At 39.4% G+C, this 21496-nt stretch overlaps 1 protein-coding gene across 1 annotated transcript in view; it reads right to left on the reverse strand.

The window, feature by feature from the left end:
- Window positions 1–2413: 2413 nt before the first annotated feature.
- Window positions 2414–21496, reverse strand: part of LOC128684100 (synaptotagmin-12-like) — a gene marked incomplete at its 5' end in the record, with an annotated part of 31453 nt that continues 12370 nt past the window's right edge. The window contains one exon of the mRNA XM_070081239.1: window positions 2414–2730. Within this exon, the coding sequence (XP_069937340.1) occupies window positions 2524–2730 (207 nt within the window). The remainder of the gene's footprint in view (window positions 2731–21496) is intronic.

Consider the following 21496-nt stretch of genomic DNA (forward strand, 5'->3'; position numbering starts at 1 on the left):
GTTTTAAATGGCACTTGCAAGAGGCAGCACATTCAGGCTGCGCAAGAAACAACGCTGCGCAGACAATTGAAAATTCCTCTTCTCACATAGTCCTGAACCTATGAAAGAGTTGACTTGGCGAAGCCGTCGAAGATTTCCAGAAAGCATACTTCCCAAGTCAAAAATCAACTCTCGCAATTTCTTGGTGGGATAGAGCTTGATTGGTTTGTTTTCTCAGGGAAAGAAGTTGAACCATGATTTCCTTATGCTAAATCTATCAACTAAACTTAAGTTGTTCAAACAGCGTATTCGTGAGCAAGGGAACTCCAGATTCACAAGGATAAAATGTTCAAAGAAAATGAATTTGGTTGAAAGATTTATCAGTTCCCCGAATAAGCCTGAATGCCTTCACTCCCCCCCCCCAGGCGCTGGGTTTAGCGCTTCCCCCTTGATTATAATAATAATAATAATAAATCCTGGTGTAACCTCTTTCATTGACCAAACCAACCAGTCAGTTCCCATCCTTTACGAAATTTTAAAAATTGGCTTCTGAGCTGTGAAATAAAATTTCTGGAAAAAATCTTTTCGCTAAACTACAAAATGCATAATGTCAGTCATAGTACAAAAATTCGTCCTGGTGTGGGGAACCACTGGGTATAAGTGGTATGAAATACCACCACCAGAAAAAAAAAAAAAAAAAAAACTCAAAGAGACATCCGCAGAATGGAAAACTTTATTAGGAGAGCACGTTTGACCCGGATGATGTATGAATAACGTTTGGTGTCCAAATAATAAAGTTCCATTTTGTGTCTTGTGTGTCTTAGGCTTGCAAAGACCTCTCTCTCTCTCTCTCTCTCTCTCTCTCTCTCTCTCTCTCTCTCTCTCTCTCTCTCTCTCTCTCTCTCTCTCTACCAAAAAGACTATCGTGTCATTATGACGGTCCTCAGTTTTTTTTTACATATTCAGAAATATTAGTAAAACTGCATCCTGGAAGCCGCTTCATTCGCTTATTCAGATGTAAATACTAATATGTAATACATAAGTATTAATAAATAATACAAAAAATACGTAAATATCTTTACCAAACTGCACTTAACTATATTATGAAAAAATAACAGTCGATCATCGTTAACTGTTGTTAAGTAACATGCTAGAGCCTCTAATGTGAACTTTTACCATACGTAGAGTTCAAAATACTTTTTTTTTAATCAAATCTGGTTATAACATATTCCTTTTAAAATCATTCTAGAAATGAAGAATATATATATATATATATATATATATATATATATATATATATATATATATATATATATATATATATATATATATATATATATATATATATATATATATATATATATATATACAAGATGACAGAAAACAGGTGATATCACCATATACAAAACAACCACTTTGAAATAATAATGAACTTCCAAGTGCTTTCGTGATTTCTCCCATTATCAAGGACTTGTAATCGTGCCGAATAGGTAAAAATTGCTATATTGGCTTAAATAGCAACGCTCTTCTTGCCGAATAAGGCAAGCGAAGTTTGTGTATGCAATAATCTCGCAAAAATCATTCTGAACCTAACGAAAAATGTATATTTCATTGTGTTTGTTTATTATTAAATTATTGTAAACTTATCTAAAATATATTTAGTTGGATTAAGCTAAATTAAATTGTGCTTGTTATAATAAGGTTAGGTAAGTTTTCTAAGGTTATTTTGGTACAAAATTATTAATGTTTACATTAACATAAATAATAAAAAGCATTATTTTTAAATGTATAAGAGAAAATTTTAGAAAGGACTTAATTCTAAATGTGTTCTTGCTAATTGACCAATTTTACCTATTCGGTACGATATATATATATATATATATATATATATATATATATATATATATATATATATATATATATATATATATATATATATATATATATATATATATATATATAATGTCGTGCCGAATATGTAAAACTGGTCAATTAGCAAGAACTCATTTAAAATTAAGTCCTTTCTAAAATTTTCTCTTATACGTTTAAAGATATATTTTTTTCATTAATGTTAATGTAAAAATTTATAATTTTGCACCAAAAGAATCTTAGAAAACTTACCTAACCTTATTATAACAAGAACAATTTATTTTAGCCTAACCCAACTAAATATATTTTAGATTTGTTTACAATAATTTAATACTAAACAAACACAGTGAAATATATTTTTTTCGTTAGGTTCAGAATGATTTTGGCGAAATTATTGCATACACAAATTTTCACTTGTCCTATATGGCAAGATGAGCGTTGCTATTTAAGCCAAGATCGCAAGTTCTGCCTATTCGGCACGACATATATATATATATATATATATATATATATATATATATATATATATATATATATATATATATATATATATATATATCACTTACCACCAATACTCTAAGCAACAACCGTCATCACCACTCTGTTATTCCCTTTCACTAAACTTTGCTTTGGGGTTCCTTCCAGTACCTTGGGGGTCTGGTCTTGTAGTGAGTATTACCGTCTCAGCGGATGCCACATGCCAATGGGCTTTCTGAGGGCGGACATCATCTGGTTCCAGTGTGAGAGAGCCTTGCCGGTGGCCTGTGTGCCCACGATGACGTGCCCCACCGACCTGGCTGGACCTCCCTCGCTGTTGTATTCAGCGACCGTCACCCGCAACTGTATGTTCTGTGGGAAGCAAGAAGATGGTGCAACAGATCTCTTTCAAATGCATTTCTTCCTATTTTTCATGAAGACATTAGTCTAAATTCTTCAGTTTAATCAGCGTTCATTAACTCATGTCTGATTTATTTCTTATTTTAGACCCGACCGTCCTGTGCAGATAGGCCAAAGGTTTTTAATTTGATTTTAACATCACCCATTACACAGAAAAAAATTTCACTAACAAATAATTTATCAATTGCCTTGATACTGTTAAAGGGCTATTGATACAGAGAATTGATACTGCTCTGTGATGTAGGTCAACTGGCTGGTTAGGTCAACCTTTGACCTTACATGCACAGATGACCTACATCACACTAGAATTTATCTTGATTTTCTCTGTCTGGTTCCTACGGCTTTTACGTATCCTCACATTTACTCTTTTTTCACTTTCACACTTTTCACACGTTTTTCACTTTTACACTTAAACCCATAGTAAAGTGTGTGTCCATATAAAAGAAGAAATTTCCTATAAATGTTTAAACTCTGTACAGACTTCTGCCAAATCAATGCTTGATAGAACTTTACATAGTGAAGAGTTGTCCTAATTAAAGTTTACTAAAACTTACGTCTTTGTCTTCTTATTTGGTTCAGGTAGTGCTGATGACTCTGGCTGCACTTTCTGTATTGTTTATTGGTGTTCCTTGGTGTAGAAGTTGCAGCTGTTGGGATTCGTCAAGGTGGGTGATTTAATAGGGCAGCCCAGCCACCGTGGAGAGAAGACGTCGTCGTTCCTGCTCTTCAGCTGAGCAACTCTGAACACTGTTGCTCGAGAATTTACTTGGGTTATCCTGAGTAGTTCTTCACCAGAGCTGAGAGGAGACTTGCTTGCAGTCACTTCGAGCCCCATCCCATCAAGAGGGTAAGGCGGTGACTTGCTTGCTTGTTCACCCCTCTCATCCCCATCCCCCCATCCTTCCCCATCCTCCCCTCACCCATACATCAACACTGGCCCACACACTTAACACACTACATACATTGCTATCCTTCTGACTGTCCTATCTTCTTCTTTTTCGGCAACTTCGCTTTGGCGAGTTAACACAAGGCATTTTGACCATCTGGTAGCCCGTGTGGTTTTTTAAAATCCAGCCGATCTTTGCCTTGGGCCCTTTCCCCTCACTACTCGAGGGTAGGCTATCTTAGGGGCTGACCTTCATAAGTCAGCTGAAATAGGATGTTAGGCTAACATTAAGGAAAGATACCTTTTTGTTAAGCAACTCCTCTGCCAGATGCTCCTTCCCAGGCATCATGGCGAGGATTCGTGTAAGATTACGCATTGATGGAAATCAAATGTCCATGAAAGACATTCTCAAATGTATTTGCTCCAACTCAACTGTTGCTCCAGTGGATGTTTTTCAAACCCACGCTGGAGCAGTACTTCTCCTCTCTTCGGAAGAAGAGTTACTTCAACTACTAAAGCATGATGTCTTGGATAAACTGAAGACTTCTGGTGTTACCCCAGTTGCACCTGACAGCTATCAAGCTCAGAGGACTGTGTTTGTGGCCAGAATCAACAGTTTTATGAAACACAGCACTGTTAATGAAATTGTTGATAACATTAATACCGAGAATTCTGACCTTAGGGCTGTAGAAGCACATAAATTCTCGAATCCCAACAACAATAAGGTAACTTTAAAATTAATACTCGAGACACCTGAGGAGGCCAAACTTGTGTGTCAAAATGGCTTCAAATGTTTTGGCACCAGATGTACATCTGACCAAATTTCTCTGGAACGCTTTGTCAGTGTGACACAATGTTTCAAGTGTTATGCCTTTGGTCATAACAACAACAAATGCAGTACACAAGGGCAAATTTGTAGCATTTGCTCTGGCCAACATTCGTATCGTGATTGTACCAATAAAAATACACCTAAATGTGTCCTCTGTAATGGAAAACATCATGCTGTTTCTGCTATTTGTCCTGAAAGAAAAAAGGAAATGCAGAAAATTCTTGACGCCAAGAAACTATCCACTTCTAAGAAGACCACTCCCCAGGCACCGCCAACCATGTCCCAAACTTCCTTCCCAGCTCTGCCTGGATCAAGTGGGACTCCTCAGGTCTCTACCAATGGTTCCAATGTTTGGAATTCTGCCCCTCTTGGAGCGCCCCAATCTAACCCTCACTTACAACAGACACAACAACAAGGTTCAGTCGCATCTCATATGTCTCAGGTATCCACAGACGGGGATATAACGAGAGCACAACTAATGTACTTGGTGGCCAAAGACATAGCAGGTGGTGACATTCAACTCTGCTCTCAGGTTTTAAATGATCTGTTAATGGCTAATGGGATCACTCCCATCACTATCCCTGAAAATGTGAAGGCTATTATGACCCAGCCTTCTCATAACAAGAAGTATGTACCATACTCTACATCTAAAAATAAGCCTAAGTCATCCCTGGCCCAGGGATCGCCCTCCTCGCAAACCCAGGTTGTCAACTCCTCTCAACCCGATAAGTCAACACCTGAACATAACAATGCCCCAGAAAGTGGTGCCTACTCTCCCGCTATTGTAGCTGATCCTGTTGAACAGGAACTTTCCCAAGGTAACTCACCTTGCCTATCTAATATTCCCTTGGAGCCTACACAGTCTCCCATTAACTCTCACGAGCCTCTGCTTCCTGAAACTGAGAATAGCATACCTCAGTTTTATGATGATGACTCTAACGACTCTAACGATTCTAATGAGTCTGTTAATATTACTGCCTCTAGTGAAGATGATGGCATTTTTAATACACAAGCATCCACGCAAAAGTTCCCTCCTCCCCTTGACGAGTCCAGCAGGGATAGTGTAGATACAACACATGACATTACTTGCAGGCGTTCAGAACGCAGTGTACGAGCGAAGAAAAAGAAATAATGGGGATTACAATTTTCCAACTTAATGTTCAACATTTCTTTAATAACCGTTACCTTCTTGAGGTTGAACTACATAACTACAATCCCGATGTTATACTTTTGAACGAGACAGCTGCAAGAGTTGATCAACATATTAAATTACGTGGATACTGTACTGTGGAGAAATCGAGAGGACCCTTTAGTGGTGTAGCCATCTTGGTTAAATTAGGATATACATTTAAAAATATTCATGTGGATGAAGATAACATTCTTGCAATAGAACTAACAACGTCGCATGGACAACTAGTGATAGGAACTGGATATTTTCCCCCGAGACAGCCATATATAGAGTCAATTCCTCTACATAGGATATTAAGCAGAAATATTCCAACAATTCTAGCTGGAGATTTTAATGCTCATCACCCTGCCCTCTTCAACTGTGGAGCTGGTATTCCACTGGGTGACTTAAAAGGAAAACAACTCTTTAATATCATGACAGCTAGAAACTTGTCATTTCAAGGCCCATTCTTCAAATCGTACATTGGACCTCATCCAGGAACACCAGATATAGTACTGACAAACAGAGACTGTGACATCTTTCACTGTCGTATATCTCCTGGTGGAAATGTAGGATCTGACCATATCCCTGTTATAATACAACTACAAACTTCTCCATTTAGAATACCTGTAACTCCTAAACCCAATCTTAACACCCTAGGATTTGACCCCTTCAGGGCATATCTGGGTGAGGATGAAATTGTGTCTTTGGAAAATCTACCTTCCAGTGCAATTGATGATGCAATCAGGTCCCTGCACAATCGAATAATTGAAGCTACCAATGCAACTTGCCAATTAGCTTCCACAAAGATATACCAACAATATAAACCTACTAGAGAAATTAGAGACACTTTAAGAAATTATCAAGCAGAATGTCGAAGGCATCTTCAAACGCGACAACCACCAGCAGCTACACTGCACCGATTAAGGCACGAATTAATTAACATGATTAGTCAACACAAACGAGACATATGGAAATTTCTAGTTCTTCAAGCTAATCAATATAAACGTGAACCAGCAAAATTTTGGAGTAAGATCCGACAACTTTTAGGGGCAAAGCACAAGGCTCCTAACTACCTAGTTCATACCTTCACTGATGAGGATGATGAAGATGTTGAAATTAAACTTGACGATCCACAGGACCAGGCTAATTTGATGGGTGATGTATGGGAGAAAATTCTCTCTCACAATAACAGTCGTCAATTTAATAATAATCATTATCAGTTAGTAAATGAATGGAGAGATGAGAACTTGGATGATCTACAACCACTACCTACCATCGATACTTCAACTCTTGAAGATACCCACCCGCTTACTAGACCTATTACATTACTAGAGATAAGTCAGGTTATTGGAAGAATGAGAAATAGAGCCCCTGGCCTCTCTGGAATAACAATGAAACAAATAAAGTACCTACCTAGAAATTGCAAACAGTCCTTGGTAAATATCTTTAATGCCATCTTGGCCTCAGGACATTTTCCAGTTGTTTTTAAGACTGCTAGGATGATCTTTCTTGCTAAGCCCAATAAAGACATCCACCAACCTGGGAACTATAGACCTATATCTTTACTTGAAGTCACTGGAAAAGTTCTTGAGAAAGTCATTTCCAACAGATTGAATTACTATATGGAGTTTAATCACTTGTTTACTGAAAAACAATTTGGCTTTAGAACACATAGAGGTACCAATCATGCAATAAATGTTATTTTTGACACTGTAGCAAGTCTAAAACAGCAGGGCAATCTTGCCTTAATTGCCACCAGAGATGTTCATAAAGCTTTTGATAGCTTATGGCATGATGGCCTTATATACAAACTCATTGACCTACCAGACCATAACTGGACTTTTCTCAGAGTAATTTATAATTTCTTAACTCAAAGAAAAATCATTCCCACCTTTCATGGCAAGTCGACAGAACCTTTTATACCGACGGCTGGTGTCCCACAAGGTTCTTGTCTCAGTCCACTTCTGTTTAACATTTATGTGAATGACCTTCCTCAACCAGAGTTTAATGACACAATTGTGACACAGTTTGCAGATGATGTTATTCATGTCGTCTCATCAACTCCAGTAACAGGAAAATACAAGTATGAGAGAGTCATAGAAAAAATGAATATTGAACTTCGTCGAACATCTAATTGGGAGAAGAAATGGAGAATTACGACTAATCCTGACAAGGTCCTTGTTAGCACGATAGGATGTTTTGCATCAACCATCGAAGATAAAGGGGGTATCTCCATCAGAGGTACACCTGTAGCCATTAGAAACCCTAACAAGATCTTGGGATATGAAATAGACAGGCTGCTCCACTCAACATCTCATGTAACTAAAAAGATCAACACAGCCAAAGCCGGTCTTAGCAGACTCTTTCGATTCAATCAAGCCCCTCAACATGTCAAAAAACATCTGTATAAAATGATAATAAGACCTATACTCGAATACCCTTGTGTCCCAATGTCATTAACAACAAAGACCAACATGCTACGGTTACAAAGGGTCCAGAATAGAGCTCTTCGCTTTATTACCGATACCAGGAGGAGAGACAGAGTTAAAATGGCAGATTTACACACACAACAAGATATTACTGCCATAAATGTACGCCTTGACACCCTAAAAAAGAAACAACTTTATACAATGCAAGAACTATACATGCCAGATAGAGAACATCCTATACAAGTGATAAATACCACCGATTACACCATCAATACTCCGCCTCACAGGACTCAAAGAATGACTCTCCCACAGAGGGTTCGTCGTTTTATTCATAAAGATGATTACCCTCGACCCATGATTTTGAGCAACTTACCTGATGAAGAAGATTGGATACCACCAGAACCCTTCTATGTATACTGAGAAAATCATCGCCCCCAATTAGGGAGACATCTTAAATAACTTTCTAATGTAAAATTATGCTATTGACTATTGTTGGACACCACCATTAAGAAGCTATTGTCACGAACTTATAAACTGGCCAGAAAATTATTGCCTTTCTTGTCGTATAAATATCCGTTGTGCAATCGCGAAAAAAAAAAAAAAAAACAAAAAAAAAAAAAAAAAAAAAAAAAAAAAAAAAAAAAAAAAAAAAAAAAAGCAATTGCAACTTGTATAACTACTACCAATTCAGAGTCATGTACTTATATACCTATTATATCTATGTGACTCTGATGGGTTAGTATTATACCCCTTAAAGAATATCTTATCAATTCACATACACTTTTTAAATTACACCAAAGTGGTTGGGCCACTTACCTTTTATATCCTACCTCTTCACCCCCTCCCACCCTTTTCCAATATTTCCATCCTTACCCATCCTTCTTCCTTACCCATCTCACCAAAGCTCTGGTCATAAACACCTCAATCATATCCCCCCTAATTCTACGCCTTTCGAGAGAGTACAGATTCAGGGCCTCAGTCTATCCTCATAGGGAAGATTTCTGATACATGGGATCATCTTTGTCATCCTCCTCTGTACGTTTTCCAGAGCATTTATATCCATTCTGTAATACAGTGACCAGAACTGAGCAGCATAGTCTAAATGAGGCCTAACCAAGGATATATAGAGTTGAAGAACAACCTGAGGACTTCTATTATTTATACTTCTAGATATGAAACCAAGAATTCTGTTAGCTTTATTGCGAACAGTAATGCACTGTTGTCTTGGTTTTAGATTACTGCTAACCAGAACTCCTAAATACTTTTCGCAATCAGTAATGTTAAGATTATTTAGTTTATATATGGCATGGTTATTTGCTTGTCCAACATTTAGAACTTTGCATTTGCCTATATTAAACTGCATCTGCCACTTCTCCGACCATTGCATCAGTCTATTCAAATCATCCTGGAGTGCTCTAATGTTCTCATTAGAATGAATTGGACGGCCTATTTTGGTGCCATCAACAAATTTGCTTATGTCGCTATTTATTACCTCTTCTATGTCGTTTATGTAAATTGTGAACAACAAGGGGCCCAACACCGCTTGTGACGTGCCCCCATTCTGATTTCTCCCCATTTATGCAAACTCTCTGCTGCCTATTTGTCAGCCATGCCTCTACCCAGGAAAAAATTTCTAGTCCTATTCCGTGTGCCTTAAGTTTCCTCAATAGTCTCTGATGTGGAACTCTATCGAAAGCCTTACTGAAGTCCAAATACACATTATCATATTCAGTACCATGATCTACCTCCTCAAACACCTTAGTGAAAAAAGTTAGTAAATTCGTAAGACAGGAACGCCCCTTTGTAAAACCGTTCTGAGAATAATCAGTCTATGCCTTTCAAGATGGCTACGAATTGCTTCGGCAATTATTGATTCCATAAATTTTCCCACTATGGAGGTAAGGCTTATTTGTCTATAGTTCGAAGCTAAAGACCTGTCACCTGCCTTGTAAATAGGTATTAAATTTGCCATTTTCCACTTGTCTGTCACTATGCCAGTTTGTAGTGGTATATTGAAAAGATTAGCCAAAGGTTTGCTAAGTTCCTCTTTACATTCCTTGAAAACCCTTGCAAACAGCTCATCAGGGCCTGTTGATCTGTTAGGTTTTAATTTCTCTGTTTGTCTGAGGACCATGTCACTAGTTACCCCAATAGTGCATAGTTTACCGTCCTGTTCTACATAATCACACATCCTTATCACTGTCAGTGATCTGACCAATACCACCAGTCTGATGACATTCTTCTTTGCAAATATACAGGGTCTAAAGCCAGCAACAAACAACAAAATACCTTTCATCCGTGGACTGCTTGCAGAGGCAAAGGCAATGTTCGCGGCTTTCACTGAGACCCACATAAAGGATCACTTGGACAACGAAATATGGATCCCAGGTTACAACCTATACAGATGTGACAGAGTGAACAGGCAAAAGGGGGTGGGGGGGTTGGCCTGTACATTGCAGAGTCACTTGTTTGCACAGAACTGCTTAATGCCTCAAATGATGTAGTGGAAGTTTTAGCAGTAAAGGTCGAGAACCAAAACCTAGTCATTGTGGTAGTCTACAAGCCTCCGGATGCAACATCCCAGCAATTCCAGGAACAGCTGTTAAAAATTGACCACTGTCTGGAAAATCTTCCAGCTCCTGCACCCAACATCTTGCTCCTGGGGGATTTCAACTTAAGGCACCTAAAATGGAGGAATATAGCAAATAATATTGTTGCAGTAATAACACCAGGAGGCAGCTCTGATGAAAACTCACACTCACACGAGCTTTTAAATCTCTGCACAAAATTCAATTTAAACCAGCAAATAATAGAGCCTACTAGACTGGAGAATACACTAGACCTCATCTTCACTAACAATGATGATCTGATAAGAAATGTCACCATATCAAAAACAATATACTCAGATCACAACATAATTGAGGTTCAGACATGTATGCGTGGAGCCCCAGACCGACATAATGAGATTAGTCACGAGGGAGCATTCACCAAATTCAACTTCAATAACAAAAACATAAAGTGGGACCAAGTAAACCAAGTCCTAACCGATATAAGCTGGGAAGATATACTAAGCAACACAGACCCCAACTTATGCCTAGAACAGATTAACTTGGTGGCACTCGATGTATGCACAAGGCTTATTCCTCTAAGAAAAAGGAGGAGTAGATGTAAAATAGAAAGAGACAGGCGCTCCCTTTACAGGCGACGGAAAAGAATAACAGAGCGGCTAAAAGAGGTCAATATATCTGAAATGCGTAGGGAGACACTGGTCAGAGAAATAGCAAGCATCGAACTTAAGCTAAAGGAATCTTATAGGAGTCAGGAATCGCGGGAAGAACTAAAAGCCATAAATGAAATCGAAAGAAACCCAAAGTATTTCTTCTCCTATGCCAAATCAAAGTCGAGAACAACGTCCAGTATTGGGCCCCTACTTAAACAAGATGGGTCCTACACAGATGACAGCAAGGAAATGAGTGAGCTACTCAAGTCCCAATATGACTCAGTTTTTAGCAAGCCGCTAACCAGACTGAGAGTCGAAGATCAAAATGAATTTTTTATGAGAGAGCCACAGAATTTGGTTAACACAAGCCTATCCGATGTTATCCTGACGCCAAATGACTTCGAACAGGCGATAAATGACATGCCCATGCACTCTGCCCCAGGGCCAGACTCATGGAACTCCGTGTTCATCAAGAACTGCAAGAAGCCCCTATCACGAGCCTTTTCCATCCTATGGAGAGGGAGCATGGACACGGGGGTCGTCCCACAGTTACTAAAAACAACAGACATAGCCCCACTCCACAAAGGGGGCAGTAAAGCAACAGCAAAGAACTACAGACCGATAGCACTAACATCCCATATCATAAAAATCTTTGAAAGGGTCCTAAGAAGCAAGATCACCACCCATCTAGAAACCCATCAGTTACACAACCCAGGGCAACATGGGTTTAGAACAGGTCGCTCCTGTCTGTCTCAACTATTGGATCACTACGACAAGGTCCTAGATGCACTAGAAGACAAAAAGAATGCAGATGTAATATATACAGACTTTGCAAAAGCCTTCGACAAGTGTGACCATGGCGTAATAGCGCACAAAATGCGTGCTAAAGGAATAACAGGAAAAGTCGGTCGATGGATCTATAATTTCCTCACTAACAGAACACAGAGAGTAGTCGTCAACAGAGTAAAGTCCGAGGCAGCTACGGTGAAAAGCTCTGTTCCACAAGGCACAGTACTCGCTCCCATCTTGTTCCTCATCCTCATATCCGACATAGACAAGGATGTCAGCCACAGCACCGTGTCTTCCTTTGCAGATGACACCCGAATCTGCATGACAGTGTCTTCCATTGCAGACACTGCAAGGCTCCAGGCGGACATCAACCAAATCTTTCAGTGGGCTGCAGAAAACAATATGAAGTTCAACGATGAGAAATTTCAATTACTCAGATATGGTAAACACGAGGAAATTAAATCTTCATCAGAGTACAAAACAAATTCTGGCCACAAAATAGAGCGAAACACCAACGTCAAAGACCTGGGAGTGATCATGTCGGAGGATCTCACCTTCAAGGACCATAACATTGTATCAATCGCATCTGCTAGAAAAATGACAGGATGGATAATGAGAACCTTCAAAACTAGGGAGGCCAAGCCCATGATGACACTCTTCAGGTCACTTGTTCTATCTAGGCTGGAATATTGCTGCACACTAACAGCACCTTTCAAGGCAGGTGAAATTGCTGACCTAGAAAATGTACAGAGAACCTTCACGGCGCGCATAACGGAGATAAAACACCTCAATTACTGGGAGCGCTTGAGGTTCCTAAACCTGTATTCCCTGGAACGCAGGCGGGAGAGATACATGATTATATACACCTGGAAAATCCTAGAGGGACTAGTACCGAACTTGCACACGAAAATCACTCACTACGAAAGCAAAAGACTTGGCAGACGATGCAACATCCCCCCAATGAAAAGCAGGGGTGTCACTAGCACGTTAAGAGACCATACAATAAGTGTCAGGGGCCCGAGACTGTTCAACTGCCTCCCAGCATACATAAGGGGGATTACCAACAGACCCCTGGCAGTCTTCAAGCTGGCACTGGACAAGCACCTAAAGTCGGTTCCTGACCAGCCGGGCTGTGGCTCGTACGTTGGTTTGCGTGCAGCCAGCAGTAACAGCCTGGTTGATCAGGCTCTGATCCACCAGGAGGCCTGGTCACAGACCGGGCCGCGGGGGCGTTGACCCCCGGAACTCTCACTGACTTTAGGTGCCTGTCCAGTGCCTTCTTGAAGACAGCCAGGGGTCTTTTGGTAATCCCCCTTATGTATGCTGGGAGGCAATTGAACAATCTTGGGCCCCGGGCACTTATTGTGTTGTCTCTCAGTGTACTTGTGGCTCCCCTGCTTTTCACTGGGAGAATGAGTCTTTTGCTTTCATATGGAGTGATTTTCGTGTGCAGGTTTGGTACCAATCCCTCCAGGACCTTCCAAGTGTATATTATTATGTATCTTTCTCGCCTGCGTTCGAGGATACCTGGTAAAATGTGTGATAAAGTTCATTATGATCACACTGGTAAAAGTCTTGAACTAAAAATAAAACAAAATAAATACAGCATTAAAAGTGGACAAGATTCTAATGATCTTTTTATTCATGTGAGAGATTTTAACCATCCAGTTGATTTTTAAAAAGGCTGAGAAAGTTGTATTAAGCAAGTCCATGGTCGACAGGAATATAATAGAATCATGTATCATAAAAAGAAATAAATGGAATTAAGTCAGGAGTATCTGAGAGAGTTAGAGCTAAGGAAGAGGTAACAATAATGTTGAAGGATCAGTTATGGAAGGAGAAGAGGGAATATAAATGTATAAATTCAAAGATAATGTGGATTAAAATAAGGGTCGAATGCGAAAATTGGGTCATAATAAGTGTGAATGCACCTGGAGAAGAGAGGAGTGTAGAGGAGAGAGAGATTTTGGGAGATGTTAAGCGAGTGTGTAAGAACTTTTGAACCAAGTGAGAGAGTAATTGTGGTACGGGACCTAAATTTTAAAGTAGGAGAAACATTTAGAGAGGGTGTGGTAGGTAAGTTTGGGGTGCCAGGTGTAAATGATAATGGGGGCCCTTTGACTGAACTTTGTATAGAAAGGGGTTTGGTTACAGGTAATACATATTTTAAGAAAAAGAGGATAAATAAGTATACAAGATATGATGTAGGGCGTAATGACAGTAGTTTGTTGGACTATGTATTGGTAGATAAAAGGCTTTGGAGTAGACTACAGGAAGTACATGTTAATAGAGGGGCCACAGATATATCGTATCACTTTTTAGTTGTACCTACAGTGAGAGTAAAAGGTAAATGGGATACAAGGAAAATAGAAGCAACAAGTAAGAGAGAGACGAAGGTTAATAAACTAAAGGAGGAGGCAATTAGGGTAAGATATAAACAACTGTTGGAGGATAGATAGGCTAGTGAGAGTATAGGCAATGGGGTCATAGATGTATGGGGTAGGTGTAAGAATGTAGTGTTAGTGTTCAGCAGAAGTCTGTGGTTAGAGGAAAGTGGGTGCGGGAGGGAAGAAGAGGGATTGGTAGAATGATAATGTAAAGAGAGTAGTAAGGGAGAAAAGGTTAGCATATAAGAGATTTTTGCAAAGTAGAAGTGATGCAAGGAGGGAAGAGTATATGGAGAGAAAAAGAGAGGTTAAGAGAGTGGTGAAGCAATGTAAAAAGAGAGCAAATGAGAGAGTGGGTGAGATGTTATCAACAAATTTTGTTGAAAATAAGAAAAAGTTTTGGAGTGAGATTAATAAGTTGAGGAAGCCTAGGGAACAAATGGATTTGACAGTTAAAAATAGGAGAGGAGAGTTATTAAATGGAGAGTTAGAGGTATCGGGAAGATGGAGGGAATATTTTGAGGAATTGTTAAATGTTGATGAAGATAGGGAAGCTGTGATTTCGTGTATAGGGCAAGGAGGAATAACATCTTGTAGGAGTGAGGAAGAGCCAGTTGTGAGTGTGGGGGAAGTTCGTGAGGCAGTAGGTAAAATGAAAGGGGGTAAGGCAGCCGGGATTGATGGGATAAAGATAGAAATGTTAAAAGCAGGTGGGGATATAGTTTTGGAGTGGTTGGTGCTTTTATTTAATAAATGTATGGAAGAGGGTAAGGTACCTAGGGATTGGCAGAGAGCATGCATAGTTCCTTTGTATAAAGGCAAAGGGGACAAAAGAGAGTGCAAAAATTATAGGGGAATAAGTCTGTTGAGTATACCTGGTAAAGTGTATGGTAGAGTTATTATTGAAAGAATTAAGAGTAAGACGGAGAGTAGGATAGCAGATGAACAAGGAGGCTTTAGGAAAGGTAGGGGGTGTGTAGACCAAGTGTTTACAGTGAAACATATAGGTGAACAGTATTTAGATAAGAGTAAAGAGGTTTTTGTGGCATTTATGGATTTGGAAAAGGCATATGACAAGGTGGATAGGAGAGCAATGTGGCAGATGTTGCAGGTGTATGGAATAGGAGGTAGGTTACTGAAAGCAGTGAAGAGTTTTTACGAGGATAGTGAGGCTCAGGTTAGAGTATGTAGGAGAGAGGGAGATTATTTCCCAGTAAAAGTAGGCCTTAGACAAGGATGTGTGATGTCACCATGGTTGTTCAATATATTTATAGATGGGGTTGTAAGAGAAGTGAATGCGAGGGTCTTGGCAAGAGGCGTGGAGTTAAAAGATAAAGAATCTAACACAAAGTGGGAGTTGTCACAGTTGCTCTTTGCTGATGACACTGTGCTTTTGGGAGATTCTGAAGAGAAGTTGCAGAGGTTGGTGGATGAATTTGGTAGGGTATGTAAAAGAAGAAAATTAAAAGTGAATATAGGAAAGAGTAAGGTGATGAGGATAACAAAAAGATTAGGTGATGAAAGATTGGATATCAGATTGGAGGGAGAGAGTATGGAGGAGGTGAATGTATTCAGATATTTAGGAGTGGACGTGTCAGCAGATGGGTCTATGAAAGATGAGGTGAATCATAGAACTGATGAGGGGAAAAGGGTGAGTGGTGCACTTAGGAGTCTGTGGAGACAAAGAACTTTGTCCGTGGAAGCAAAGAGGGGAATGTATGAGAGTATAGTTATACCAACGCTCTTATATGGGTGTGAAGCATGGGTGATGAATGTTGCAACAAGGAGAAGGCTGGAGGCAGTGGAGATGTCATGTCTGAGGGCAATGTGTGGTGTGAATATAATGCAGAGAATTCGTAGTTTTGAAATAAGGAGGAGGTGTGGGATTACCAAAACTATTATCCAGAGGGATGAGGAGGGGTTGTTGAGGTTCGGACATGAAGAGAGGATAGAACAAAATAGAAAGACTTCGAGAGTGTATAAATCTGTAGTGAAGGGAAGGCGGGGCCTACTAGGGGTCGGCCTAGGAAAGGTTGGAGGGAGGGGGTAAAGGTTTTGTGTGCAAAGGGCTTGGACTTCCAGCAAAGATAGTGGACATTGTTGTCTATGCTTAAGACAGCAATAATCAAACATTCTGCTTTTGCTTCATCGAGGAAGTGGCAAGGAAGCAAAAGTACTAGGTCAGCTTTTCCTTTGTGCTAGGGGAGTAACGGCGTGGGGCGCTGTGGCGTCTTCAGATTACTCTTGACTCTACTGAGAGTGACACTGACGCCAGGATAACCAACAAAGAACACTGATCTGTGCGTTAGTGTGAACAAAGTGTGTCACAAAACACAATAAACACTTAAGAGAAGTGTGATCAGCTTCTTTAGTGATAAGATTGTGGACAATAAAGACAAATCTTGTTGAACATAGTGTACCAGTGTGCGTATTCCTAGACTATGGAAGACGTGAACATCCAAGGACACTTCAGCTTCTATCAAGTCACTGATATCTGTCGAAGGTGTGAAGAACACCATAGCTCACGCTACAAGAGCAAGGTAGGTTACGAATTTCTTGTAGTACGGGGGACTGCGCAGTTCTTGGTTAAAGGCAATTATCAAATAGCCTTACGTGTCTTAGCAGACAATTACTTTGATGCTGACAAGGCCAGAGTTAGACATGCAGTCTTAATATCAAGCTTGAAGCCACCCAAACATTGTTTTTCAGACTTACAGGCATTTAGAATCACAGACAATAGTCTCAGATCTCTAGGTGCTAAATATGATCTAAGGCAATGTGATTGGTTTATCAGCGGTATTGTACAAGATAAGTTGTCACCACAAACTATTGAATGATTAAATATTATGTTCAATAAACGCTATTTCACTTGTGAGGAAATTAGCAATGGTTTACAAACAATAGTTTCATGCATGCAAGCAATGAGACAAGATGAAAAATCCACAAATCTCGTGGATAATAAACCTTCAACTCTGTATAAAAAGAGTATACCTACTCCCACTAAACCACTGAATGGGAAATCCCATATAGGCATTTATCAAGCTGTGAATACAACAGTAAACAAACTGTCGCACATAAATGTACTCCAAAATGTGTACTTTGTGATGGAACACATTGGGCACAGTATTGTAGTCAATACACATCAGTGGAGGCACGTAAACAACGTGTTCATCAGCTGAAAAGGTGCATCAAGTGTTTAGGTGAACACAAGGGAGGTAAATGCACACTGAAGAAGTGTTTTAAAAGCAAGGGTATGCATCATACAGCATTATGCCCAAATACTTTTGCTGAACAGCAGAAGACTTCCACAGAATCAGGAAGTCAACAAGCAACAGCATTAAATGTGAGAGATAAGTTTAAAGCAACTGCTCTCCCGATAGCTCGAGTTGAGTTATCTAATAAATTACACAAAATCAATGTGCTAACACTATTTGATCAAGGCTCACAAAGGTCCTTCATAAGAAGAAAAGTGTTGCAGAAACTGAATAAACAACCCTATGCCAAAATACAGTTAGATATAGCTGTTTTTTTCCACAATTCTGGTAAACAGACATATGACCTAGCCAGAATCACTGTTGGTCTAGGAAACAGGAAAAAGACAGTAGAAGTTGTGGTAGTAGATGATTTGCCTAAGTCTATGCAAATCCAGGGATTAAAAGAAACAGTTGCAGCACTGAAAGCAGCTAAGCTCAAGTTAGCCTGTCCTGACATACAGATGGACACAATTAGTCCAATTGATTTAATCATTGGAAGTGATTATTATCACTGTTTTGTGCAAAATATAGTAAGTAAACATGATGTTCACTTGCTGAAAACAGCAGGAGGCCACATGATATGTGGTCCCATTCCCTCTCAAAGTGGGAAAGAAGCTGATATTGATTCAGTGGAAAATGTACTAGTTACAAGAATAACCACTGATCATGTACCACAGCAAAAATTATCATTACTGGAAGAAATTAATGAACCAGTTGATAAGTTGTGGGATTTAGATGCAATAGGTATTGATGTAAATAAACCAAGCCCACAAGAGTCTCAGACTTATAACCAATATTTGGACACTGTCAAATATAAAGATGGACAGTATTGGGTTAGGTTACCATGGAAATTAAATCCACCACATCTGCCTAACAATTATCGCATGGCTTTCGGACAGATGAAAGCACAAATACATGAGCTCAGGAAGAATCCGGAGCTACTGACTGTCTATGATAATATCATACAAGAACAGTTGGACAATAAATTCATTGAGGAAATAGTTGAAGATAAGGTGAAGACAGACGCTCATTATCTCCCGCACCATGGAGTCAGAAAAGATTCTGAAACCACTCCACTACGTGTTGTATATAATTGCAGCGCACGTGGAAATAAAGATGTAGCAAGTCTTAATGACTGTCTGATGACCGGACCCTCACTAACTGAGAAGCTTGGAGACGTGCTTATGAAATTTCGCACAAACCCATATGCCTACATGGCTGATATTTCCAAGGCTTTCTTAAGAGTAGGACTACAAGAAATAGATAGAGATTATACCCGATTCTTGTGGCCTGAAAATCCACATGATCCTCAAAGTCCTGTGAAAACTTATCATTTCAAATCAGTATTGTTTGGTGCAACATCCTCTCCATTCTTACTAGAAGCTACTCTCAATACACATTTGAAGAAATCTGAAAGTCCCTTCAGAGAAATCTTAAAGAAAAGTTTCTATGTGGACAATCTTCAAGGTACTGTGAATAAAGAGGAGGATTTGAAATCCTTATACAGAGAAGCTAACAAGGAGATGAAAGAAGCAAATATGCCTCTAAGGATGTGGAATACAAATTCAAAGCAATTAAGGGAACTTATCAAAGAAGATTTCCCCGAAGCTGAAATTCCTGATTGCAACAATATGCTGGGACTTAATTGGAACACACAGGAAGATACTTTGAGTCTCAAAAGGATAAACAATAAATCATGCAGTACACTCGCTAAACGTAGTTTACTGTCAGAGGTATCACAATGTTTTGATCCTCTAGGACTTGTTTCACCAATTACAATAAAGGGTAAAATACTTATGCAAGATGCATGGAAGCTCAAAATTGGATGGGATGAGAACTTGCCTCTAGAAATGAGTCAAGCATGGGATGAAATATCCAGGGAGTTTAAGCAACTTCATCAAATTAAATTTCCTAGACAAATAGGTCAAGAGGGAAACAAGTACACATTACATGTGTTCTGTGAAGTGTCAACCAGAGGTTATGGCACTGTAGCTTACATGAGTAATGCTGAAGGAAGTACACTAATTACTTCAAAGGCCAGGGTAGCACCCTTGAAGGTCAGAACAGTACCACAATTCAAAGTTTATTCTCTATAAGGATTACAATGCTGAGTTTACAGAATTTGGTTGTTGTGTGGTTTACATGTAGTAAAATAATGATTACAGAGTGTACCACTAGAACGCCTAGCATGGCTAGGCATTTCGGGCAGACTTATTTTAAATTCTTAAGTTTAGAATATTACAAAATTATGAGGTAAGTTGGTATTATGGCTAAGTGACTAAATACTAGTTTGTGAGTTTAGCAATGTGAATGCTTTTGTTTTGGCACAGTACATAGTTTCAGTATTGGAGTATCACTAGGATTCATTATTTTAAGATTGAGATTAATATTTCTGTTTATGGTCAAATGGGTGAGTGAGTGTAAGTGTGAACCACCAGGTGGTATTCGTGTAGTTAGTTGACAGGGTGTATCAGGGAGATAAGATGTTTTCTAATGGTAGTTTTGAAGGTGATGAATGTGTCTGCAGTTCTAGAGTTCTCAGGTAGGGTGTTCCAGATTTTAGGGCCTTTGACATACATTGAATTTTTGTAAAGGTTTAGTCGGACACGGGGAATGTCGTAGAGATGTTTGTGTCTGGTGGTATGCCTGCGGGTTCTGTCACAACTATCAAGAAAGTGTTTTAGGTCAAGATTAATATTGGAATTTAAGGTCCTGTAGATGTAGATTGCACAGTAGTGTGGATGTACTGAACAGGGAGTAAGTTTAGATCTATGAAGAGTGGGGGGGTGTGTTGCCAGGGATGGGATTTAGTGATTATTCTTACTGCGGCTTTTTGTTGGGTTATTATTGGCTTTAGGTGTGTTGCTGCAGTTGATCCCCAAGCACAAATAGCATAGGTGAGGTATGGATAAATAAGTGAGTGGTATAGTGTGAGAAGGGCATTTTGCGGCACGTAGTATCGTATCTTGGAGAGGATCCCAACCGTTTTGGATACTTTTTTGGTTATGTGTTGGATATGGGTGCTGAAATTCAGGTTGTTGTCAAGGTATAGGCCTAGGAATTTGCCCTCATTATGCCTGGTAATTAGAGTGTTGTCGATCTTAATGTTAATTTGTGCATCTCCTGCTCTGCTACCAAACATAATATAGTAGGTTTTGTCAGTGTTAAGCGTAAGTTTATTGGCTGTCATCCAAGTCGATATTTTGATCAGCTCCTCATTAACAATGGTGTTGAGGGTGGCAAGATTAGGGTGAGAGATGACATAAGTCGTGTCGTCAGCAAAGAGAATGGGTTTCAGGTGTTGGGATATGTTTGGAAGATCATTGATGTATATGAGGAAGAGCAGGGGACCAAGGACACTTCCCTGCGGAACTCCAGTATCAAGTGGCCGTGTTGTTGATGCTGTGTCTTTAATGGTGACATACTGATACCTATTAGTAAGGTAAGATTTGAAATAAGCAAGCGCATGGCCTCTTATACCGTAGTGGTCAAGTTTGTGGAGTAGGATGTCGTGGTCTACTGTGTCAAAAGCTTTTCTTAGGTCAATAAAAATTCCTAGTGGATATTCCTTATTTTCCAATGCTGTGTAAAGCAGATCTAGCATTTTTATGATTGCATCATTAGTGCTTTTATTTTTCCTGAATCCAAATTGGCAGGGGTTGAGTATGTTTTGTGACGTTATAAATGAATACAGTCTCCTGTGCACGAGTTTCTCAAAGATTTTGGATAGCAATGGTAAGTTTGATATTGGCCTATAGTTGTTTAAGTCTGTAGGGTCACCACCTT

Source organism: Cherax quadricarinatus, unplaced genomic scaffold, assembly GCF_038502225.1.
Source record: "Cherax quadricarinatus isolate ZL_2023a unplaced genomic scaffold, ASM3850222v1 Contig2040, whole genome shotgun sequence".
Classification (NCBI taxonomy): Eukaryota; Metazoa; Arthropoda; class Malacostraca; order Decapoda; family Parastacidae; genus Cherax; species Cherax quadricarinatus.